At 39.1% G+C, this 25,238-nt stretch overlaps 2 protein-coding genes across 2 annotated transcripts in view; both read left to right on the forward strand.

Annotated features, from left to right (window-relative positions):
• Positions 1-25,238, forward strand: part of LOC126872341 (PAT complex subunit CCDC47-like) — a 151,305-nt gene that overhangs the window by 75,751 nt on the left and 50,316 nt on the right. The window lies entirely within an intron of this gene.
• Positions 1-25,238, forward strand: part of LOC126872346 (potassium voltage-gated channel protein Shaw-like) — a 43,889-nt gene that overhangs the window by 3,595 nt on the left and 15,056 nt on the right. Inside the window, exons 2-3 of the mRNA XM_050632195.1 lie at positions 15,246-15,624; positions 23,743-23,937. Of these exons, the coding sequence (XP_050488152.1) occupies positions 15,298-15,624; positions 23,743-23,937 (522 nt within the window). The 5' untranslated portion in view covers positions 15,246-15,297. The remainder of the gene's footprint in view (positions 1-15,245; positions 15,625-23,742; positions 23,938-25,238) is intronic.

The raw sequence follows: 25,238 nt of genomic DNA on the forward strand, positions 1-25,238 counted from the left end.
CAATTTCCGTTTATCCTCTAAAACGTTTATTCGCCCTATTCTAATAGCCAGAATTTTTCAGTTTCCGAAGAGCCGTACGTCTTTCGTTTATCTACCTATGTTCGCGACCCTCGGAATTTTTTATCGGCTAACACGAGACAGAATTTTCAGAAAAATTATTTTTCACGGGTCGAACGCGTTTAGGGCCGAATTAACATGTAATTATTCAACGGTTCAACGTGGTCGCGTCACTCTTCCTCGGCATTAAACGTTTCCCTTTTTGTTAATTTATTCGTATGTGATGTTATTCTAGCCTTGGCCCGGCGCCATGCGAATTTCGCAGGTAATATATCATCGCTTAGAGCCATTTATTGCGCTAATTACACAGATGTGCGCGCTTTCCAACCTTCGTACCATACACATTCGTCGTGGCAATATTTTTGCCAGCGATTTCTCAGGCTCGGATTTTTCATCGACCACCGACTTCGCATATGTGTCCGACGTTTAAAAAAAAGACGCGATACGAGTTAAATTGCTGAAAGCAGAATGATAAAGAGTATCTCACTCGACCCCCAATTTTATCGTTAGTTCTCTTCCATCTAAGTGCGTCATCTTTTACTTTCGTCTCTTTTCGCTATTTTAAAAATACAAAAAGGCACCTGATGAAATATACATGAGTGTACGTTGGGATTCTAATGGACACATGCGTAGTCCTTCGCCGCGTCGCTCGTCCTTTCGAGCGTTAATTCAGTCAATAGTCGTTAATAACCTTCGACGTCGATGCGATTCTAAAGCCGTCAATATAAAAGAAGAAAATATCAAATGACTTTATTAGGGAAATTATTCGGTAGGTAAAATTATTGGAAATTATTTGGTAAAAGTATCTCTACTTTAGAAGAACGCTGGATTTTTCTGTGTAGATTCGAAGATATTTCTTATTTAAGGGCAATCGGCCATTCTACGAATCAATTAAAATGTAATTGAGATTTATATCCCCTTTAAAGTAAATTTATCGAAGAAATCTGGCTTAAGAGAAGGAAATTGTCCGAAGAAATACTATAAACACGAAATTAGTAGAATAATTGACTCGTTTAGCAAATTACTATCTCGAGCTTCTTTTAAGGGTTATAAAGAGTTTACTTAATTGAGATGGCAAGATGTCTTTTAATTCAAAGCTGGTTAAAACGAAGTTTGATTTAAATGAACTTGATAAAGATTTGCTAAGTTTGTATTTGTGCCGACCATACTCTCTGGTTTTAAAGCTACGCAGCATTGAATACGAAATAATCATGTTCATCTTCATAGATAATTTATATAATGAGACGACAAACAAATATTTCGATGAAATGTATAGAAAATTAGGGTAAATTGCCATAAGAAATACTATCGTGGTCAAATATTCCAGTTTCAATTCAATTATTATATAGAAAATTCACTATCTGCCATTCCGTTCGAATGCCCTGCAGCAGTCGACAGAAAAATGTTTTTGCGCGAGAAGTGGAAACAACACTCAGCGAATTAAACAAGTCGACCAAATTGAAGTGCAATACGAAATCAACTTTAACTTATTTAGCAATTACTTTCCACTGAAAATGTCAGTTATCGAGGAACATGCATCAATATTTTTGGTCAAATATGCAAATTTACATTTCGTTGTTCATTTCCACTGAGCTGCGATCAGTAAAAATCGTCATGAACCCGTCGTTATAACAGGAAACATGTTAATTCGTTAAAAAGTGCGGTATTGTACGTTGGATCGCAAGCGGGAAGTAAACTGATTACAAATCCTATGACCATGGTCACTTCTCGTTATTTCGCGCTTACACAATAGAATCCGTTATCGTGCGTTTCTTTTATCGCAAACACGCGATTCGTCACAATACGCTGTGACATAGGTAACTGCTATCATCATCAATCTGTTCGCTTCTTCACAGTTTGCGGTCGCCTGTAATCCTCGTGGCGGATCGCTATTATAATTCCTTTCCTCGTCGCCATTATCGATCATCATTTTTCAAGCTGCCGCGCGAACTATCGTGCAGCGTGATGCAATCGAAGATTTACGTTTTCGTCCAAAAAAGCCAATCGACGCTCGTGATATCTAAGAAAATATGGCTGTAGCGTGATCTCGTTTCTCATAAACATTACGATCTTTTCTCGATGCTTCCTTGAGAAATATTACTACAATAACTATGAAAGACAATTTTTATGAAAATCACTTTTTCAATTTCCTCTCTTTTTTTCCCGCTAAACGAAACAGCATTTAGAGGGGAATCACTTTTTCCTAAAAAATTATATTTAGACACGGTAAAGATAAGACGAAAGGAATGTATTTGTACGAACAGAATGATTAGAAAGGATTTATCCTGCTGTTAGCGAGTATAAAAGGATCGTCACAGTTGCATTACCACAACCAATCGTGTAAACGATAATCGGCGTGTGAGCTACGTTTTGTTAGGTTTTCGACGCTTGGATTTATGACAGGATTTCGCGTGAATCGCTGTTGCGTCTCTAATCCGATGACAACGAGAAGCGACGTCTATAAACCATTCTAGCCTAAAATTTTTAACCGTTTGAAAACTCGATAATGGTTCAACTATCACGAGTCCATGGTAGACTGTGTGTCAGGTGATATACGTGTACACATCTCTGATACAAATCCGTAAGTCAGCAGAATATAGGAGGATTTTTCAAAACTGCGTATCAGAGCGTAGGAATCTTTATTTAAAAAGCAGCTTGCTAAATGAAAGAGCACAAAGAATCAATTCGAGATTGGCATCGGTAGAAGATCGAGTTCTGTTCAACGGTTAGGAGATACAGTCGGTCGCTCGATTTATCACGATCGTCCGATTCGTACAACAAATGGAGGGTCTCGGTCGATCGGCTAATAAAGATCAATTTCAGTAGTCTCGATCAGGGGACGCATTAGTCAGTCTGACTCAGAACATTCCAACAACCGATCTCATTCAGGAAACTCCCAGTCAATTAGGACTGGGTGGTCCTTCGGGTCCTAGACGGCACGTTGCCTCGCGTGCAATAGCCAAGGTCAGTAGGTAACAGGGTGGCGACCATGCCGTGTCTCCCTAGTAATAATTTTGGGAAGTCTTGTGTACAACTCTAGGTCACTGGTATCTCCCATTACGTTGTATCCATTTCGAGGAAATACGACCCGGTTGACAAATACTGTCCTACATACAATCCACGCTATATGCGCAGTCGGTCGCGTGTGTGTTCGTGTACGCACACGTGAAAATCTGGCACGATGATGACACAAATAGAGAACCGACCTAGAATTCGATCGCGCCACCGCCGTCGAGCCGGCCGCGTTTTCCGGCCACCTCGTCGATCGAACCTCGGCCAAAGCGGACCAGCTTTGGCGATCGTACATGACACGTGCACGCCATCGTCTAGATTTCCCTCGTCTATCTTCTATCGAACACGCTCGATCGTCATTCGCGATAGGTTGCAGTACGTTTCAACGAGTTTCGATCTAGGAAGTTCGAGCTCTGTTTTATGAACACGGTAGGGTAGCAGATTGGACATCTCGTGAACAGGAATTTTAGATTAATCGGAGATCGCTGCGTTAGCTAGTTAGTTTTGAGGGGCGACCGATACGAAAATTCTAATGTTAATTATCTAGTTAGTTACTCGTTGCTGTATATTTGTCAAATACGAAATATTTGTGGCACTCGATCACGGAAATTTCCAACGGCTTCGCGACACAAAGCGCTGTACCTTTAAAGCGTAAGTCCGACAGGCCTAATGTACCATCGATATCCTTACGGTTCTTTCGCCGAATATTCGGTAGAATGCATACGCGGCAACAGTCCCGGACTTCTGATAAACGTGCGCGTAGTGGGGGTATCGAGGGGCAACAAAGGAAAGAATCTGTTTGGTTTTGAACCAAAAGATTCATTCTGTCCCGAGCTGCGAAGTGCGAAAGGTTAAGCGAAGTCAACAGAATTAGAGAAACGGGTTGTCGTCTGTTGAGAGTTCAGTGTTAATCGTTACTTGTTATTAATCGTTATTAACCGTTAATCGTGGTTAATCGTTATTTGTTGTTAATTGTTAAGAGTTTAATAAACGTTATTGTTGAAAATCAAGAGTATTTCTTGTGGGCACCTTCATTGACGATCACCTCATATTAAAATACGCGATCTGCTTGGATCTATTTAAATCTCAGGTATTAAAGTTGATCTTTGTCGAGTTATTTGTGAAAATAAACCTTCGTACGATGTTACGATATTGCACTTTCAGCGCAGGATTTCCATTGGCATCTTTTATATGTCACATTATGAAAAGGAGAATATCGAGATGATAACCTATCGTTATAGATATCCGCTGTATATTTCCTTCGCTTGTCGAGGAGCAAGGAATTTCCCTTCGCCTTTATTTTTATCGAGGAAAAGGGTCGAGGCAGCTTTCCGGGAATCCGGTATTTCACTCTAAAAGTAAAACTCGATCGTCGACTTTACGATTCTGCGGAAGGCAGGCACGAAGTCACGTTGGCAGGTGGTTCGTGGCGAACGTTGACCGGGAACAAAGTAGTCTGCGACCCACTCGAGCAGCACATTGGCTGAGGTTAGAACCACTTGTAGATTATTTTTTATCATCATTTCGACCACTGTTATATTTGTTATATACCACTGTCATATGCCAGTCTTTTAAAATTTGAATATTAATTCTTTCTTCGTAAGGACATTAGATAAATCGAATACCGAAGGTCTAGAAAATTTACGTCTCTTTACGTTATTACCTTTATTTCGTAGAAACATTCGGGAGACTAGAATTTTAGATTTATACCGCTCTTAAATTTTCTTCGCATCTTTGTGTTTTTCGAATTGCCAGAAACCACCCTCCCCCGTTGGTTTTTCTATTTTCTTCTTTCGCGTTAATTCAAAGCGAACGCGTGATAAAAATTGTTTCTCACTAACCATGAAAGCAACATCTGCGATGTACAGACTAATTGTATCTTGTCAACGAGTTAAAAAGAGAAACGATGGAAGGATTGAGTAGAATTCGGTGAAAAGTATTATCACGCTTTATAAAACGCAGGAGACATATTTCGACAAAGAATTTAAAAACAAAAAACACGACCACTCCGCCGCGGATAAAAAGAATTTGTATTTGTTCTTACGGCTGTATGATATATTCGGATCCAGCACAGTCATATTTGTATGCGATTTCGATGTAGCGAAGTTGCTTTCCATGGGAGGGAAGAATAAAAGAAGATATCGTTTGCGTAGTTTGGATAAATCCAGAGAAGACGCCACAATGGTTCCTCCGCGGAGGGACGAGAGTTTTTAAATTTACATTTAAAAAGTCGGTGTCCCAGATTCGAAGGGATAATTTAAATACCTTTAAAATTTGCGGCTTTCCATTTGTCAATAGGTTCAACCATTACGTTCCAAAGTGACGGTCGTTTTTCAGGATCATTAATATTCCGTTATCGATCCGCGTAATTGAAGGAAATTTTGTGTACAGTTTGGATTAACGCCGGCACTCTTCTTACGACAGGAAGGCGGTTTGAAGTTGTAAAGAAGGTGCGGAAATTTGATGCTCCATTTCAGGAGTTGAAAGTTTTAACGAGTACAGGAATAAGATTTCCTAGTGTCATTTTGTAGAAATTGACGAAGTTAAGAGCATTGGGTCTCTGGGATATTCTATTTATGATAATTCCACTCGTTTGATACTTCGTAAATATGAAATTCTAATATAACTCGTCTTACAGCGTGGTTGGTCAGCGTAAGTGAAACAGGTCAATCATTAGTCAGACATCGATTTCGCTTTCTTCCACGTTTAAATTTTCCAACTCTATTCTAGAAACATTAATCAAGTGGTACGTACATATTTTGAAAATATACGGGTTTTGTTTCACGATCAATGATGTATAAACATACTGCAAGTTACGTGCATCGTTCACTTACTTAACATTTTCATATTCTATTTTACTCGTATACACCGACCTAATATTAACTGTCTGCCCTCGTAGTTTGGTTCTTCGAGTTTCGTCGCTATACAGAGGCTCATCAAGAAGTCAGCGTTACACTTAGGGATCGCTGCTTGTTAAATCCACCCTGAAAATGTGAGCCACCAGGCAGTTAATTTACAATGCGAGTTTTGCGGCAATTAACGGTATCTCAGCAGTCTGTAACCACTTCCGAGCGCTGTGACTCACGTGTTCAGGTCGATGATTCTACAAGCTAGATTATAACAAGGCAATTGCTATTGAACAGGCGACGACCAAAGCCTAGTTAATTATTAGCCCTTCGCGGTCCGAGTCGCATTCGATATTTCATTTCAATCGATTCGTATTCAGTAATTTACCCTCAATGACTATTTATAATTTGGCTGTAGTTTTATCATTTTTATAATCGATGACGTATCAATGTTTAATATATAGGGGGAAATTGGGGCGGATTAATATTTCTCGAATTCGTATTTTAAATAACGCGAATATTTCTTTCGTTCATTCGATATTTATTCTAGAAGCTTGCGAGAATATTACGCAACATATTTATTTCAAAAATATTGCTCGACGAATAAAGTTTTAATCGTAATTAATGACTCGACGGATACTTTGTACGATCAATTTATTTCATACGGGAATGCGAAGAAGTTAGAATTCCTTGGTATTTATGGGATAGGAACCGAGTAGTAATTTTCACATTTTCATATTATTGCGTTAATTGGACTACGCTATGTATCAGAATTGCCCAATGGTACAAACTAGAAACAGCGAAAACCTTCTACTAATATTTGCTTATCATTTGTGGGTTATCGTAATGGACAGCACAGCCTTTGAGTCTAGTTTTCCCTTATCTGGAATTTAACGACCATCCACGGAGCAGTATTTCTCCCGTTCTCTATTTATACCTCGTTCGATCATTATCCGTCGTCTCTCTCTCTCTCTCCCTCTCTCTCTCCCTCTCTCTCCCTCTCTCTCTCTCTCTCTCCCCGTATTTCGTGTACTCTTTACTTTACACGTAGATGTACACAGGCACGGAAGAAAAACAAACAGAGAAAGAAAAGAATGTAAAAATTCTAGCGGCTTCCTTTAAAGTTGAGAGCCGCACGTTAACCTATAAATCCGCAGTTGCTTCAAAGTGGGCACTGCGCCCGGGAAAGGGGGCCGTGATTAAAGCGCGGCAAGAGCTACTGGAATCTCGAATTGTAAATCTACTAGGTAATCTGATAATTGCGGATTACGGTAATGAGATAGATAAGCGTTTAAGCAGAAAATAGGTTCAATGTACGGGTTAAACGTGTTGGAGTTCAGATCGCGTACATCGAGTTTCATGCTCGAGGAAGCGGTGAATATTTCAAGAGAGACTCGACCAGCCCACGAAAATTTCTGGATAGACTCGCGAATTGACTTTCAACCGTGTTAGCTACGGCTGCGCGGCGACATTTGAAATTGTAATATTTTAAGAATATTTGATACCCAGTACAACGCGGGGGCGCCCTACGAGTTTCCCAGGGCTGGACGAATAAAACGATCGAATAAATAACAAACCCGTTGAATGGCTTCTCGTTCAAGAGGAAAGTATCAAGCGCTCGAGGTAAACCGCTCGTTAGACGTTTATAAGCAATTTGCTCTTTTCTTCTCGTCAACGTTTACAACGATTGCGAAGAGTGGATTTCGAAAGAAGAAAATATTCAGACGTTTATTATTACATTATGGAGATTAAAAGTTTGGACTGTACCTTTGTCGATGTTTCATTCGATAAGAAGTTCCTAATGTTTCCTGCGAGCTTTTGTTTGCGAATGAGGGCAATTTATATTATGTTATCTCGTTCGATCGGTTTCGAAGGAACGTAAGTGTTATATATTTAGTATCATAGAATATTTGAAGCAACGATTAACCTCTATCAGCGATTAAGGTATTTCAATTGCAATAGTTAAATTTTAGAATTACGTCCGCCATTAGAACATTTGGATTTTACGTGTTGTGCCTTTTATATCTGCAACGTTGCTTTTAAACTGTTAACTATTTTGCACGATACGAGCACGAAATTCCATTACAGCCAGCTAATTCTGTATGCCCACGATATCTAAAGTTTCTTACGATTTAAACTACGCGCTGAACTGAGAACCGCAGAAGCCGGTGGTCATATTGATTTACGAGGTCGTTTACATGTGGCAGAGAACCGCAGAAGATAATGAAAAATATAAACGAAAGGTAGAAGTTTGGATCGAATCCAAGATAATTTTTCGACCTACCCATTTACCGTCGTTTATACTGTTTACGATGTGACGTCAATGAAAATGGCGAGATGTAATAATTGGGCTGCCTTTGTACTAAATTCGACTTTTACGAACAACGTAACAAAGATTTTCAATGCCGTAAAAAAATTCCATGTAAACAGGATTATCGTTCGCAATGCACGAAACAGTTTGTAAAAAATTCTCGTTGTTCCACCACTGATGGTAGCGACATAAAACGTTGGCAATAACCACGAATTCCGTCTCTGACGAATCGCGGGCAAAGGTTAATTAAAAACGCACACATCGCTGTACCGTTCTATTGAAAGTTTAAAATGTCCGGGAATATAGCATTAACAGCGTTTAAACCAAGTTTATCCGAACCGGAAGATTTTTTAACAATCTTACGGTGTACGAGAAAAATAGCCTCAGGGTGCTTTTCTGTTGGTTACGATGTATGTGCGACTCCTTTAAGAGGAGACATGAAAGCCCTCTCAAAGTTGCTGCCTGAAGAACACGTCGTGTCGTGAGCTGCTTTTCAGGCATTTTCCAAGCCAGTTGGAAAATACGGAAATTCCGTCTGCATTAAGGTACAAACTCGCAGTGATTACTTTCATATAGTTAGAGCACGAAAGCCGACTAGATGTTTGCTGGTAATAAAAAATATTTATCGCTACGTTAATTTAATTATATTGTTACTATTATTACTAAAAGACAGCGAAAATAATAGCCTTTATGCGAAGGTTGTCGATTCAACATAAATGAAGACCGCCGCAGCATTAATTAGAATTTCACTCAAAATGCATTTTCGCTCGATCCATCCACCTTTTATTCATCCTTCGATCGTTTTATCCCATATAATATGTTCTTGGAGACTCCAATTACGTGTAACTGTACGACACATGCTCACCGAGACGATACAAGATGCTTAATCAATTCCTAGTTAGTTGTTCAAATAAAGGATCGATTCGAGGCTCGAAAGCTCGGAACTGCGAATACCTGGTTCCGTAATTGCTTCTCTCGAGCGAGCACGACGTGGTACGAACCGCACGAATGTCGTTATTCGCGCTATTTACAAAATCAGAGGTCCTTTTACAACGAGAAGAAAGAAATACTCGTAGAACGGAATTGATTTCGCATTACTGGAGCAACGTTTCTTAAACCTTCTCCATTGGTGACCCCAGTTATATACGTAGATCGGTAATTAATCGAAGAAGTTTGATTTCAAACAATTCTTTGTTATATTTACTATTCTATCGCTTATTTACCACTTACTAGAACAAAGCGTATCGACGAGATAAATATGATCGTTTAGTTTGCAAAAGAATTCAATCTCGACTGAATATTTGATATAACGCGTTTCTCAGAATTAATATTGTATCATGATTATACAATCTTGAATGATAAAGACGTCGTTTTGCGATAAATACGTAGTACAATACGTTACAAGTGTGTCTAGGACCATTGTAGAAATTACTGGAAATTTTGTACTAATTCGGAGTAAAAATCCATTTAACCGATCTTTTAAAAAGCTCTTATTTCATATCTATCTCGACTGATAACTCGCTGAATTCTTCATGATCCTTTAGTAACAGATGATCGACATTTTTCATTTCGCTGGTGTAGTTCGTTGCGGCAGATGCACAAATTTTCACGATCCGCTAATTCTGTTACGCAAGCCAGAGTTTAAGAAGCTCCGTACTGGAGGATCAAAGTCGAACTTTTACCACGGCCGTAGGTTGTATCGTTTGCGCCCAACAGTACTTCAATTAACTTTAATTCGATGAAACGACGGAATCGAATTGAGATAAAAATGAACGCCGACGCGACAACTTTCGATGTGAAATATTTCAAACGAATCAACGTACAGACGTCGCGTCACTTCGTTTCGCACGGAATTGGATTAAAGCGAGGCCTTTCCTTTTTCCCTAACGAAAGTTCAGAGGAGAGCGGAGAAAAAGTAAAGATCATTTAACGAATTTGAGTTACGCGATTCGCTTTTTGGCTGCTATCGGAAATTGCTTTTGATGCGACCTAGACATGGCCGAAGGATGAAAAACTGCGAACTAAAGTAACACACGGTGCTTTTCGAATTGCTTTTTGCGAAAGAAGAAAAATATGCAACTTGGAGAGTTTAATAATTTGATCTATGTATTTATTAGAATACGTTCCAATGACATTTCATTTTCTTATCGTATTCTTTACAAAAATTTTTCTACAGGTGTACGTATTTAAGAAATCGTATATCGGATCGGTCGACAGTTAATACATTAATCACGGTTGAACGGAATTGGAATGTCACTTCAATAGCTCCTTTGATACGGTTTCATGGAAACCTCCCAGAGATCCTGTCACGTATTATCAAGTCTGTGACAGTAATTCGCTATCGGCGGAGATTCCAGCAACCTTGATACTCCCTCGGAGATCTCTTCCTACCACGAAACATTAGTAGCAATGGAATTCGCTGGATTGGGGAAAAAATGGGGGCTCTTAAGATCGGAAAATTCAATTCGTATATTAATTTATTGTAAAATCGCCGAAATACGATGTAATTTCTTGTACGGTATATTTCACGTTCAACAATTTATTCGTCAACGTTCGTGTCAAACGTAAGAGCGAAAGATAAAAATTGGGGAAATCCAAAACACCGAACCAAATACAGAATTGGTTATATCGAAGCTTCATCACGTCGTTGGTAAACGTCACGAGCTCTGAAGCACATTCTCTCCTTCATCATCGATCAATCCATTTGTCACGCGTTAGAATTAACAAACCAAATAATGTCACAATAGTTCGAAGGTTTCACAGTCCGTGCGAAACATCAATACTTCGATAATTTCGGAAAGCATTTGATTTTCCATCGTGACGTTTGTCAGTAATACGTTCGATGATCGTTTAAAATCATCGAATAAAAGAACGATCGTATCGTTTTCTTTAACGAGTTTTGATAATTTTACCTCTCGCGTTAACGTTGAAAATTGTACATAAAATATTTAAATTGATTACGTAGCTTAGTTTCAGCTTCTACCCATTTATTCCCGTTGTTGCTTTTCCTATGCAAGTTTCGGCGATACCTATCGAACATAGCCATTTCGCTTTTGCTATGGCTATCAGCCAAGTTGCACTCATTTTTGTGCTAAATTAGACAGAGGTAACGTGCATTTGAAGATGAGGATTTGGACACGATGCAGGAATAAAAAGTTTGTATTTTTAGCTTGTCCCAGTTAAGCGCAATTGTTAAATATGCACACGTCAATGACGAAGTCACGAAAGCGTATAATTAGAAAATATTCGCGAGCCGTAAAACTTCCGGGAAATTCGACGTGTCACGGAGGAATATAAGAACACGTTACACGAGTCGTAAAACTATGAAATTAAAAGAATCGAAACGGCCAACTTGCAGAGGGATTTTATTGGATTTTGTCTCTCGATAAAGTGATAAATACTGGAATAAATACGATTCTAAAAATATTATATTAGGTGAATATAAATATTAGACGAATTCGATTCATTTAAGTATACTTTAACGCTGAACGCTGCATCACAGATATTTCTCCAAACACCAACATGTTTTGTAATCCTCCTCTTCTTTCTCAACCGAAACCAGAAACTCAACTAAGAAAGTTTTACCTTTGGATGAATTTCCCATTGAAATACGATGAAGTATACTATGTACTTTGAAATAGATACTCTTCACCGCTTCTATCTGCGGCAAACTATCAATAAGACTTAAAAAATATGTATACACCAGGTGGTTCGTAACCGATGGCACAATTGGGTACAGATTGATTCTGTGAGAAAAGATTAGGCGAAAATACAGAGTAAAATGTTTGAGAAGATTTTATTCCATATTTTCGGCTTATTTTCTCTCGTAGAATCACTCCATATTCGATTGTACCACCAATTACGGACCACCCTGTATATCCGTTTACCTACAATCTATGGTCTATTGGAATAAAAAAAGAATAAAAGACGTTAGATACAAATAAAATGTAGAAAATCTGGAGCATTCGTAAAGAATCGACTATTACTAAAATGAAACTCACAGCTTGGAGAATGTCCGCAATTTTGCCATATTGCTGGCTTTTCGACGGAATCATCTACCTTCGCGACGTTCCATTCGAGGAGAAATATCGATATTCCGGTTGAAGTGTAGCCAGACAGTGAAAGAAAAAAAGGGACAGACGGAATCTTCATTTTCCACGCATTAAACACCTTTAGAATCGACAAGGCACGGCGTAACGTCGCGAAAAATGATCAGAAATTCATAGCAATCGCGTCGTACAAGACGACTATACTCCGTGTGAAAAGACTTGCCTCTCGTTCATCGTGAAAAGAGGAGTACTTTCTGTCAAAGAGAAAATATCTTTGACGTTTCGCAAGTAACGAAAAATGGTGACAAATTCGTTGGAATCTCGTCGCGATCGTCGATCGTGGCCCGTTACGATTCACCTCCTATGGAAAAAAGCTTGACCCTCGTCGGCTCTGTGAAACAACGAAGAGTTTTCGACAAAGGGTCGAAGATTAAATTGCGCGTAATCGATGACCGATATCCCTGTAAATCAAATCAACTGACAAAAAGTACGGACTTGCCGTTGATTCTCTGGTGGTGTCGTAAAGTTTCCATTTAACAGAGAAACGCTGCTGTTCGATATCGTAACGGTACGAATCGAGCATGGGACAAATGCAAAGTTCCGTTTGTCGGAATACCGCGGTACTCGATAGAGAGTTTTGCTGGTTCTATCCATTTGTGACGATCGTAGATTTGCCGAACGCGTACGATTTTCTTATTTCCTTTTTCAAGCGTTTTGGCGAGAAGCGTTTCGAGAAACGTGGTTCGCGTGGGAAAATTGAAAATCAAAAGAGAAATTTGCTCGCCTTCGTTCTTTTTAAAGGGCCGTCGAAAAGGCTGAGCTTGTGTATCTTGACATAACGAAGGTGGCGTGTGTCTATAGGCAATTCTTGTAATAGCGCTTTTCATAGCAGGTTGAACTTCTCTTGAAACGCATGAATGAAAAATGATAGTTATTTTCGTGGAAATACCACGGCTATCTCGGAGGAAAGGTCGTATAGAAGATTGCAGCTACAAATTATTTCATCTTGTGCGTACAGTAGATAAAATCTTGTATATTAAGTTGATGCGTATGAAATATCGTTCCTCCTAAATACAATTTAGAAATTAGATATTTATATTAAAATGCTAATGCATCCTGTATACGTCTCAAATTACCCAACAGTTGCATTTAGAACTTGTCTTTCACACAGTTGTCTTTTAGAAGCTCTTGGAAGTTTGTCATACGTCGTTCATTATTGACAAGTAGTAAGTAGCAGTCGAAGGAAGTAATTTTCGAAACTCTAATTAAAATACTTAATTAACAAAAGAATACCAACGTGAAAATACACATTCTTATCTTCAAAAACGTCTACGAGCTTCTAATCGAATAAAAGATATTGTTCAAACTTTTAACCAGTTTGGGATGACTCTACAACAATTAGTAACTTAAATATTTTGAAACGAATTACGTGAGAACATCTACTCTACGTGTAAAAATACTTGTAAAAATGTAGAAGAAGATTTGTTCCGTTTAAGACTTCGTTTTCGAAAAAATCGAGACATAAACGCGTTCCATGGGAAGAGCGTTAATTGCAGATTTTTCAAACTCGATTTTTTCGAGTACGAAGACTGCAGGAAGAAAGATCCTTCCTCTTTTCACGACTTATTTTTGCATATAGCATACGCTCTTACCGTGTATTACCGACTATAAGCTTTTTCCGATAGTGAAAAATATGCAGTAAAATTTAGAATTTTTTAAAACTGAAGTTTACGCAATAACATCGGAAATAAGGTAAAACGATAACCTAGGACGTTTAAATTCAACAAAATTCCCTAGCTCACCAGCTTCTTGCGATAGAATCACGATTCCAATCTCTTGGATTAGGCATCGTCATCGCAAGTGGCATTCGATTGTGCCATTTCGATGACTCTTGGCAACGATTCACGCGGAAATCGGCTTACACGGAGAATGGGGACATCGAACCTTACACAAGTGCCTTCTGGATTCGTTTCCAGTGAAAATGGGGAATGTCAGCAACGTTTCTATCATTTTAGTATTTGATCGAGTGCATCGAAAACAGATAGTTCTTTCATTGAATTCCTTTCGACTCTTGTAATCAGAGTGAAATGACGTTCGCCGTTTGACAGCGGATCGTTTCTAGTGTCAAAATAGATGGAACGAAATGCGAAGTAGAAGATCTTTTCATTTGTCTAAGAAATAATAATACTCAATCTTATGAAATATCATAGCAAGCGGTACTTGAACTATTTTAGTTCTCCGCTATGGTATCACGTTAAAACAAACAACGGTACACGAAATATGAAATTCCTTCTATTGTCAATATGTTAAAAATGCAAACAAAGATCCATCAAGTTGTCGGACATCGAACAGTATCAAAGATCTGAATAACTGACTGTAAGGTAGCAGATAGACGCAAGCCTATATAAACGAAAGGGGAATGGAATTGAAAGAAACGCTGAAGGGCTCTCGAGAGACAAGATATATATGTTCAAGGATGTACATAACTCGATAGGTAAAAGATTTTGAGGCTACCGGCAAACAGTCTTAGATTGGAGAGATCTTGCTTGTCCTCTTGCGTTAGTCAACGACGGATGCTTATCTTGTAAGTCCGCTTCAGCGATTGAACAACTTAATGAGGGGAATTCTTTCAAAGACTATTTTCTTTTTTTCTTATTACGGTAGTTTAACGATATAGATAATTACGTTCCTGTACAACTTACGATCGGAATTGAACTAGTTTATACGGTTCGGTGAAAGGCGAAGGAAAGCAAAGACGACTATGAGGGATGGACTTTGCCAGGCTGTCACAGACTTATGGTCTCTTGACAGACGTGAATCGATAAGCCATGGGAACCCGCAAACTGGCGCCCTATTGCGTGACGCGAGGAATTCCAGGCTCGTGGCTGAATATTCCACCCTCTTAGCACCGACAACAGTTCCATCAACGTCAACGTGTCGCCATCATCGTGTTTTCATTTCTCATTGCAGGCCGTGTGGGTTTCTCTGAGTCGGAACCGGCGATAGCAGAGCCGCGATCAAAATGAGTATCCTGAACACGGATTCGGAAAACCGCGTGATCCTGAACGTGGGCGGTATCCGGCACGAGACGTACAAGGCGACCCTGAAGAAGATCCCCGCGACCAGGCTGTCAAAGTTGACCGAGGCTCTCGGTAACTACGACCCGATCCTCAACGAATACTTCTTCGACAGGCATCCGGGGGTCTTCGCCCAAGTGCTCAATTACTATCGCACAGGGAAGCTCCACTATCCGACCGATGTGTGCGGACCGTTGTTCGAGGAGGAACTCGACTTCTGGGGACTCGACTCCAATCAGGTGGAACCATGTTGTTGGATGACATATACCCAGGTATATAAGCATCGGCGCACATCTATCCAGCTTTCAGTTTTCTTTGTCGTGTTCACTTAGCTATTCGTAGATGCGGTTTTATCGATCGCGGGTGCAAGATTAAGGGACGAGAGATCGCGATTTTTCAAATACGCGTTCGAGTTTAAGACGTATCGTCGTCGTTGTCGAAGAGTCAGCGTATCTACGGAGTTAAAATTGGGAATTGTTAGATTACGTTAGATACAGTTCTACTCGTCGATTAGAAGTTTTTTGAGTTTACGTAAATTTGACTCTACGTTGATATCGAGTGACTTGATTTGTTGTGGTTAGATTATTCTCGATAGAATTAAGTAATTTAAAAGCACATGTAATTATCGTTTGACTATAAATATTATTCCTTGTCCACGTGCTTAAACATAGGAGATAGTATAGAAATATGATCGTATCGCTTAATCTGCATCCGCAATCACACTAGTAAATACTGATTTTTTTACGACATAATGGGAATGTGTTTGTTACGTCTGTTTATAATATCGTTTTATATTCAATCTAGATCTATAATCGCAAATACGAAGCATTGCACTACGCAAACGATGTGACACAAGTGTCATCGATTTTATTTAATCATTAATAATACTATCGTTCGTTAATTAATAGTGTACATACACCAGTACATAGAAAATCACCGCTCGTATAATGCAATTTGTATAATATAATCGACGTGTATCCTATTCGTTTTATCGTATTATCGCTCGTTTAATCGAGAATTAGACACAGAACCACGATCGTGTAAATTTTCGTTTACACGATTCTAAATATTCGCCATTTGTCGGATGAATTTAATTTAATACCCTTAACAATTTTGAAGGAGGCGAAAAATCGCGTACACAGATAAAATAATGAATTATTCCTCTCTGTGGTCGTTATTTCGGTCAACTGATTCAGCAAAACAACGAGACAGTCGAATCGAACAATTCCTACTTTTATAATGAAAAAAGAATCATTTCCATCGATGAAATCGCGATGTCCCATTTGTAAATTTTTTCACCATTCGTTGTTCCACAATTTCACCAGTGTATATCTATCGATTTTACGAATATCAGTGACAATCGTATTAATTTGCTGATGAAATTCGTTCGCTTTAACATTCCGACAATTTTACGAGCCAGACAAAATACCAAATAATATTATTTTAAAATCATCCTTGGAAATTATTCAGAAATTAATCTACTCAGAAACGTTGTAATATGTTACCAAACGATAGATTTAACATGGATTCGACCCGCTTACATGTTTTTTACATTCTTCTCGTTCCTTTCTCCGTTTTAAATTCTACGGTACACGCACAATTATCGATTCGCGGAAACTAGCACACCGTGTACGAGGCGAGCGAATTGATGCATCCATTGTCGTGCACATTCGTAAGATGCAAGTACGAAAGAAAATCGAAAGCTAGGAAAAATCTGTTGAAATTTCGTTCTTCCGGTCTACGAAATACCGATGCGTACCGATCGTTGTATGGAAATGAAACGGACCGATCGAATAAATTGCATTTTGTTTCCTTCGTCTCGCTATTAACGTGTGACACCGATATCAGACTCATGGCAAAACGTAATTAATTGTATTATACGATGCGACTGTGAAACAAAATTGAATTTATCGTATCGCTTTACTTTTTCGTAAGTCGTACTATTTTTTCCTCCCTCCCTCTCTCTCTCTCTCTTCTTTCATTCTTTTTTTTTTGCGAAAAAAGTAGGAGAAACGTAAAAGTAAGCAGTCGGGCAAGTTTCCAAAGAATAGTAACTCGATTATCATAATTGCAGCAAATCGGAAATATTCTTTTTCGTTTTCATACCATTGAACTTCGCGAATCTTACTTCTTCACCGATGGACCGAAGTATTACAAATTTATTCTCTTCCTCTCTGAATGAAACCGTTTCGTCGTCGTTCCTCTTTTTCTTGCCTCTCACCCTTCGTTTCACTTTCGATTTATATTATGAAGTAACTTACTTTCTCCTCGACTTCGTTCATTGAGTGTCTCCAAACCTTATCCCGTGAGATTATCCATCTTGACCCATTTACGACGTCTGGACCAAACGGTGACCATTTGCAGCTTTGACCATATTCGACCCGTGTTGGTCGTTGGGTATCGGGAGAAAAAGATGAGGGGAAACGAGAGATTTATGTGAAGGCGCCTATAGAACGCAGGGCAAAGGACATCTTTGGGGTTTGATTAAACGCCATTGATTTGTGACGGTGGATATAAATAAAGTAACAAGGTGCGATTTTTCCGAGGCACTGAATATTTCACTGGAATTTATATGGCTATTTGTTTCACGGGCAGTAGATCTTTTTTTCGAAATAATGGAGTGGAAGGTTTCTCGAAGGTATCAGGGCAACGAGGCAAATAAATGTTAACAAAGGGAGAAAGAATCGGACGTTAGGAGTTGATATTACACTATCGATAGAAAAATTGGAAGCAGTAATTTATATGTGGAGTAATTACTACAAATAAGTGTAAACTTTTGGCTGTTAGCGTATGTATTTCATTTCTGGAAAAAGATGCACATGTATCCTTTTTTTGTTTTTATAGAGTCTTCCAATTATTGAAATATTGAAAAAGCTACTGATTCGAACAGGTATCTGTGAATAAAATTCTCACGTTCAGATAGTGTCTTAAAATAGTGGTTTTTTAAATAAAGTAGTTAAAACAACAGTAGTAAACATAATTCGTATAATATGCACATTATTATTTTCATCACACATGGCCATAAATCATGGCAACCACATTATAGTACGAGTGTGCACATGCAGCTGTCGTGACAATAGAAGATTAAGATATTATCTGTGAGTCGCTACGAGTACGATAAAATCTCATCATTCGTAATACGACACGTACGTAAACAGTGTTACCTTTATGTGTGCGCCGGATAAATTTATTATTTAATTAGAGTAATGGAATTCATTTGTAAATGGTTGTCGAAACGTAAGCGTCGTTAATGTTCGTACAATATTGACAATCCTCGGGAACAGTTTCCATTATTTCGCGATTTCTGATGAAAGTACAAGTACAAATATCAAGTTTTGGAGAGATATTAGAACCGTGACCCGATCTAAAACTTACTAACAATGTCTAAATTTCAAATATCAGTTAGGGTACTCTGAAAGAGCGAAACATTAGCTTTGCCAAGAATTGTTTTTAAATTTTACAGTAGAAAACTTGCAAATTCGTCGTTCGTAAGCAAGCTGATCGTATAACGGAAACGTGTAGCCATTTTTGTATTGTTACCTATTAAATTATCGCGCAGAAGAGACCAAGAGAAAGGATTTTTATGGGAAACGGAAGAATATCGCGGGAGTCTCTGTGAAAATTTGAAACGCGTTCCGTAGATCTATTGCGCTGCGGGGGCAAGATTCGGTGAATCTCGAGATTAGATCCGAGAAGATAATTTAGCGAAGAATGCTGTGTAACTCTGGCGAATTACTCGTAGTTTTCCATTGTTTCGTAAATATTTAAAAACCTAACTGATCTTCTTAGCTGGCTGTTGCGACGTTTCAAAGACACGCGTGCAAAATGCCTGATATCAGTGGACGTGTAGCAGCCTATGAGTTGATAATAATTCTAGAAATTAATCAAAAATAAGTTACATACGATAAATGTTAGATTATTAATCAACGTTAAAATCAATCGTTAACGAACACCACAATCCAGCGAGGCTGTACTACCATGTAATCGCTGACACGTTTTCTTTAACATATTTGCGCTTAAAGAGTTGTATTCTTCGGAGCCATAGAGAAAAGAAAGTTTTGATAAAAAAAATTTGTTTAATTAATTTTTTTAATTTTTTTAATTTTTTTAATTTTTTTAATTTAATTATTTTTTTAACATGAAATACAAAAATACGTAACTACATAAGTAGTCCAATAAGGTCCTTTTCTGCGACGTGAAAATTCGCGACTATCGCGAGTATAAAAGCGATAGAACAGAGTTCGAAAATTTACGAACACGTCGTGGGCAATTTTAATGATCGTCTAAAGGGATTTTCGATGTCGACAGGGGCGTTTCTAGTCGATTAACTGCACGATCGCGTACCCTATATCGTCTTCTAATCGGGGTCGTGTATATACGTCCTTCACGGTTTCCGGTTCTGATATATCGCATTCGCCAAAATCCAGTAACGACAAGCCTGCAGTAATATTCAAATGCTGCTCGCCACAATCGTAGCATACCATTCCACGAGTCTCTCGTACATTGTACATTATCCAAATTGTCAATCAGCGTCCAATTAGCTTCAAAGTAGTAATGGTACCTCAGAAATATTCCTGGAATTGCACGTCCGTGTTTGCCAATTCGATTATTCCGTTATCCGGTGTTTTCTCCCTACTTGCCTCGGGTTGCTCTGCATGTACGAAAAGCTGTCGTAGAGTTTGCATCTTACGAGCTGTTATCATCCATTGAATCTGTTCTTATCATAATTTATGATATCAATATTTGAGAAACGATTGAACGTTTAACCATTCCATGGTTAGAATATGAAATCTTCTTGGCCGATTGATTTCAGTTTTGCGGTGTAAACATCCGGTGCCCGTGAGATTTCCCAATTAATTCAGAAATTTCTAGTGATCCGCGAAAGAGGCGCGTAAATACCGATGAAGACCGAATAATATCCGTTCAGACGATAATTTCTTTGTTGCCAAGCAGTAATCCGATACGGTCGTAACTCGTAAAGCCGAGAACAGAAATGAAACGTGAATTATGGAAAATTTAATAGGAAACTGTGAAACGAATTTATCGATCTTCGTGCTCGATTAAGGCCATAGAACGAATCCACGGAGCTATTGTAAATAAGAAGCTTTTGCGTTGCGTCTTCTGTTTCCACGAAGAAATTCCTGCTACAGTTTTTTAGATTACTTTTACATTAAAACGTTTCGAATTTTAAACGAGTATCAGAATATCGGAAGAAGTTGTTAGAATTAATGAATTTAATCCAGAAGTTTAATCCTTTCGTTACGATGGAATTAGCCGCCAACGCGCTTCCGCTGCAGGGAACAGTTCAAATTCGCGAAGCCGCAAAGCCGTTTTGACGCAAAAACAAGTATAACAACCGGCAAATTATTGGCTTTTTCGTGCACGGTGTTTCAAATTAATATATAAAGAATTATACAAACAGATGTACGTGTCAGATTAACCAAAGTTTAATTGAAATTGTTTAGTACAGTATCGTACGGTAAATCTCAAAGCAAAAATTAGGATCGGTAAAAGCTACAATCTCTGAACTTTTAAACGAGTAAAATTTCCAATGTCGTCCACCCTCGAAACTATGAAATCGAATAAAGATAGCCAAGAAATCTACGTTCGTAAAGCAAGCAATTTAATTCATATTCAAAGAGTAGACCGTTAGTTTCGAATGCTCGCAAATATAACTAACATAAATAACACAAGATCACTCGAATCTATCGCCAAAGTCGTTGACTGGACGATTCGAAAAAAAGACAGGCGAGGTCGGTTCCGATTAGAACGTCGATCGGTTCCGCTCAATTAACGTAAACAATCTCGTCGATAACCGCGGCGTGCAAACGAGCAGCGATTATAATCGAATTCCCGTTGGAACCCGACGAAACGAGGCCGGCCGAAAAAAGCGGCATCGAATTTCCCGGTGATTAGGATTAATCATGAGACGAAGGTGCGAATCCCAATGGGCGAGTTCATTGAACGATGCGGTGAAACATGGCTCGTGCAACTCTATTTGCCTGGTCCAAGTTAATCTCGTCCCTTGATTTATCGAATTGCGAAGGATTCCCATAATCAACGCGAAATACTCGTAATAAAATGACAAAAAGCTTCTTCGTGACGGTGTAACAAAGGATAGCAGCTTCCGAGTTTGCTCGCACAGGAAATTTTTGCTAATACGACGCCTGTATGCTAAACGATGGATGAGCGTGAAAGTTCGCGCTTCGATGCGATCACACGCGTAAACTTGGCAGCTTCGAGTATTTTGCGTCGATCCGGGCAATCCTTAACACGTTGACCGAGGTCGGATCGTCGATCTTTCGAGCGTAATTCTTTACTTGTCCCTTATCTTCGTTTCTGTTTAAATTAAGAATCGGTAGCATTCACATTTGCAAGAGTTAAAAGCAGCCTGACTGGAATTCATTCGTCTCTATTAATTTCGAATTTCGTAATTAAAAAAGATTCTGATTAGGGGACGACCCGTTTTGACAGTTTGTTTATCAGCCGGTAATAGGAGCGTGGACCGATGATCCGCCAGGTGAAAGAGGAAACTGATGAAATCATGTGTCCCCTTGGGAAATCCTCCTCCTATCATTCAAATGTGCTGCTAGTTGTGAGCTACAATGAATGTTTGCGTATGGAAATTCGAAGCAAGGGAATTGGACGACTTTAATTCTCGTGCTTCGATCGCGCATTGTTACTTGCATTTGTTATACGTCCAATTTCTGGAAGAATTTACTATAGTCGCAGGCTAGTTGCTCTATTAAGGTTGGATCGTCATCGTCATCGCATCAAATGAGAATCGAATTAAAAAGAAATACCGGAACAAAAGAGCAGTTTATAGATTGACGTATTCATCCTTTATAGAGCAAAGAGATATTTCATTTTATCAGCAATAAAATACGGTATCGTGAATTTCTAGGAATTAGACGAAACGCAAGTGACTTCGATGTGAGAGCGAATGCTGTATAATGCCTGTAAAGACGATGCTGGTTTCGAAGCGATCTTGTTTCATTAGGGTCTGCTCGAGGAGAAAGCATCGTTGGTCCGAAAGAGGGTAAAACGCGTATGAATTCGCAGAAACATCCACAGTCTTATCCTGTATCAACGATCGTAACGAATATCGTCGTTGATAGGATCGTGCCTAGAGTACCCAGCACCGAAAAGGTCAATGATAAATCTAATAAAAGCCTCGTATATTCATTCAAACACAATCTCGGTCATAATTCTCTCGTTTTCTTTCGGCAAAATCCTGCACGTTATATACAACCAATTCCGCGAAACGATCTGTACTCCCCCAATCTGTTGGCGAACAAAAGCGGGGCATCAAATTAGCAATAAGAAAGCGAAAGCTCGAACAAACGATACTTTATAAGAATCATCTCTCCATTGTCTCCGAGTGTCGAGTTCGTCCCTCGAGTCGTCGCCGCCCAATAAAGAAACACACGGCCGTATAATAACACGATGATTCAGAGCTACGCGAAATCGTCCAGGGACTCCTTCGCACAAAGGAATCCAGGAAACCGGTGGGTTGGTTGGAAGCGTGCCGAAGAATACTCGGAGAGCCGCGAGAAGTCAGAGCGCAGTGTCATTTACCCTATGAAACCGGCAATTTCACGTGGCAGCCAGAACAAATGCGCCACGTGGGGTAACTCGAGACCACGATGCTTTCGTCGGTCCTTTTCACCGCCATGAGATACATGCATATTCCGTGGCTGGAAACTTCGCTAGCGAAAGGAACGTCGGCCTGATTGGTTTCCACTGGAATGGGACTACCGTCCGTGACGTGACGTGACGTGACGTGAAAAATAGGGCACACGTATTTTCGCCATTGGCCAAACTTGTCGTATATCTACAAATAGATTGTTTGGATGTATTGTTTGGAACAGTCGAGACACGTCTATGCCAGATAGAACAATAATGCCGTAGTCGATTTAAGTTCTGGGCTGCAAACCTTATTTCTGACTGTGCGGCATTCTTTCTCCTGTCGCTTCCTCTCCGATAACCGTTCACCTATTAGTATTTCCAATTACACGTTTCGGTATTCGAAACGTGTAGCAGCAACTTTCCAGCCACGCATAATACGAATTACGGACGAGAACGTAATAGCAACAGGAATAACGTAAATTAGAAATAACGAGATGTAACATACGGTGTGATCGTGAGTTTCGAAACCAGCTAGAATTTAGTCGTAGCTGAAATTTGGAATGACTTTCTTCTTTCGATATGTGGACATTCACGTACGCTTTGCACGCGCTTTTTTATGTGTGTCCCGAGGAAAAGCACGAACAAAAAAAAAAAAAAAAAAAAAAAAATACGCACCTTCGAGAGAACGAGAGAGTTTCGCAGGTACGAATAACGATCGTTGTTGCATCCTTCCTCTCTTCCACCCCGACCCGCTCTTCTAGCATCGGGACACGCAGGAAACGCTGACAGTCCTCGACAGGTTGGACCTCGATACCGAGAAGCCGACCGACGAGGAACTGGCAAGGAAGTTCGGTTTCGAGGAGGCATATTACGAGGGCACTCTCACGTGGTGGCAAAAGCTCAAGCCCCAGATGTGGTCGCTGTTCGACGAACCCTATTCCTCGCTGGCAGCCAAGGTTCGTATACTTGTATTTTGTATATTTTGTATATTTTGTATATTTTTCATGTGTATACATTTGTTTTCTCTAGACAAGATGGACAATACGATAGAACTACACCGATTGGAACAGAATTTTAGTTAGCGCTGGAATTAAACTTTAACGACTTTAATCGTATTAGATAAACATGTTGCAATGTGTAAACGTACGGTATATCGATATTTCGAATAATACGTAATTTTAATAACATCGATACATAACGTAGAGATAGTAATCAATGCGTTTTCAATGTAGCTTTAAATTTCCAAGTGAAAGCAATTAATTGATTAAATGTTACATTAAAAGCGTTCGGTGCCATCGAAAAAGGTGTTAAAGCTTGCAGTTAAGGGCTAACCGTGTTACGGTGTTCTAGTTTATACACCCGTTTCGATCTTGTTCTCGTTTCAACGAACAAATAGGATTTAAATATTTTATTTGTTATCGAATTTCAGATTGAAACGAAGATTTGTTATTAAGCGCGAGTTTTAGTATATAAATACACGAAGAAAAGGAAAAAGGAACTGGTTTTGTCAGGTCCTGTTATTATGTTAGGTAGCTGTCAAAAGTTTGACGGCAACTTGTTTGACAGAAACTTCGGGGTAAGAAGTTTAAACATACTTCGCTCGTGGTTAACCAAGAAACGTAGTTCGTAAAATATACACAACAACGAACTATAAATAAGGTTAAAATTTATAGCAGAAGCTAGCCATTATCTTCTATCATGTATTAAACAGTCGACTCCGTTATATTTTGTATAAAAATTGTTGCTTTATTATAATGAAACGTCTTTTTGCACAAATGTCTACGCTATATGTCATTCGTGTTAAATAAAAATCGTAATAAAATCTGTTTAAATATTCACAGGCGATTTATAAAACTAGGAATAAGAGAACTACTACGAAGAAACACGTATCTTAATTCTCGTGAAACGCTCAAGTAGCTAAACGTGGTTAATAAAGCAGTGGCACATTGTTACGTCTTCTGAAAGTTCCATCGTAAAAACAGCTTTTCATTTATTTTCCCCCTGTTGCTGTTTATGACAAAGAGCGAGAAAACGAAGAAGTGGATCAAACTGAAAACTTTCAACTGTCGTACGCTGCTGTCAAAACGACAGAACTCCGCTGTAAACAGGTTTACGTTCAATGAAAAAGTTGTACACGATAATAAACTTCTATCGGGTTTCCAATACGCGATTCATGATCCAAAAGGAATAAAATTTCTGTACAGGTTGGATTCCGGCTTCGCAATTGTAAGACCAGATAGTATTCACGGAATGGAAA

This window comes from Bombus huntii, chromosome 13 (genome assembly GCF_024542735.1).
Source record: "Bombus huntii isolate Logan2020A chromosome 13, iyBomHunt1.1, whole genome shotgun sequence".
NCBI classification, from domain to species: domain Eukaryota; kingdom Metazoa; phylum Arthropoda; class Insecta; order Hymenoptera; family Apidae; genus Bombus; species Bombus huntii.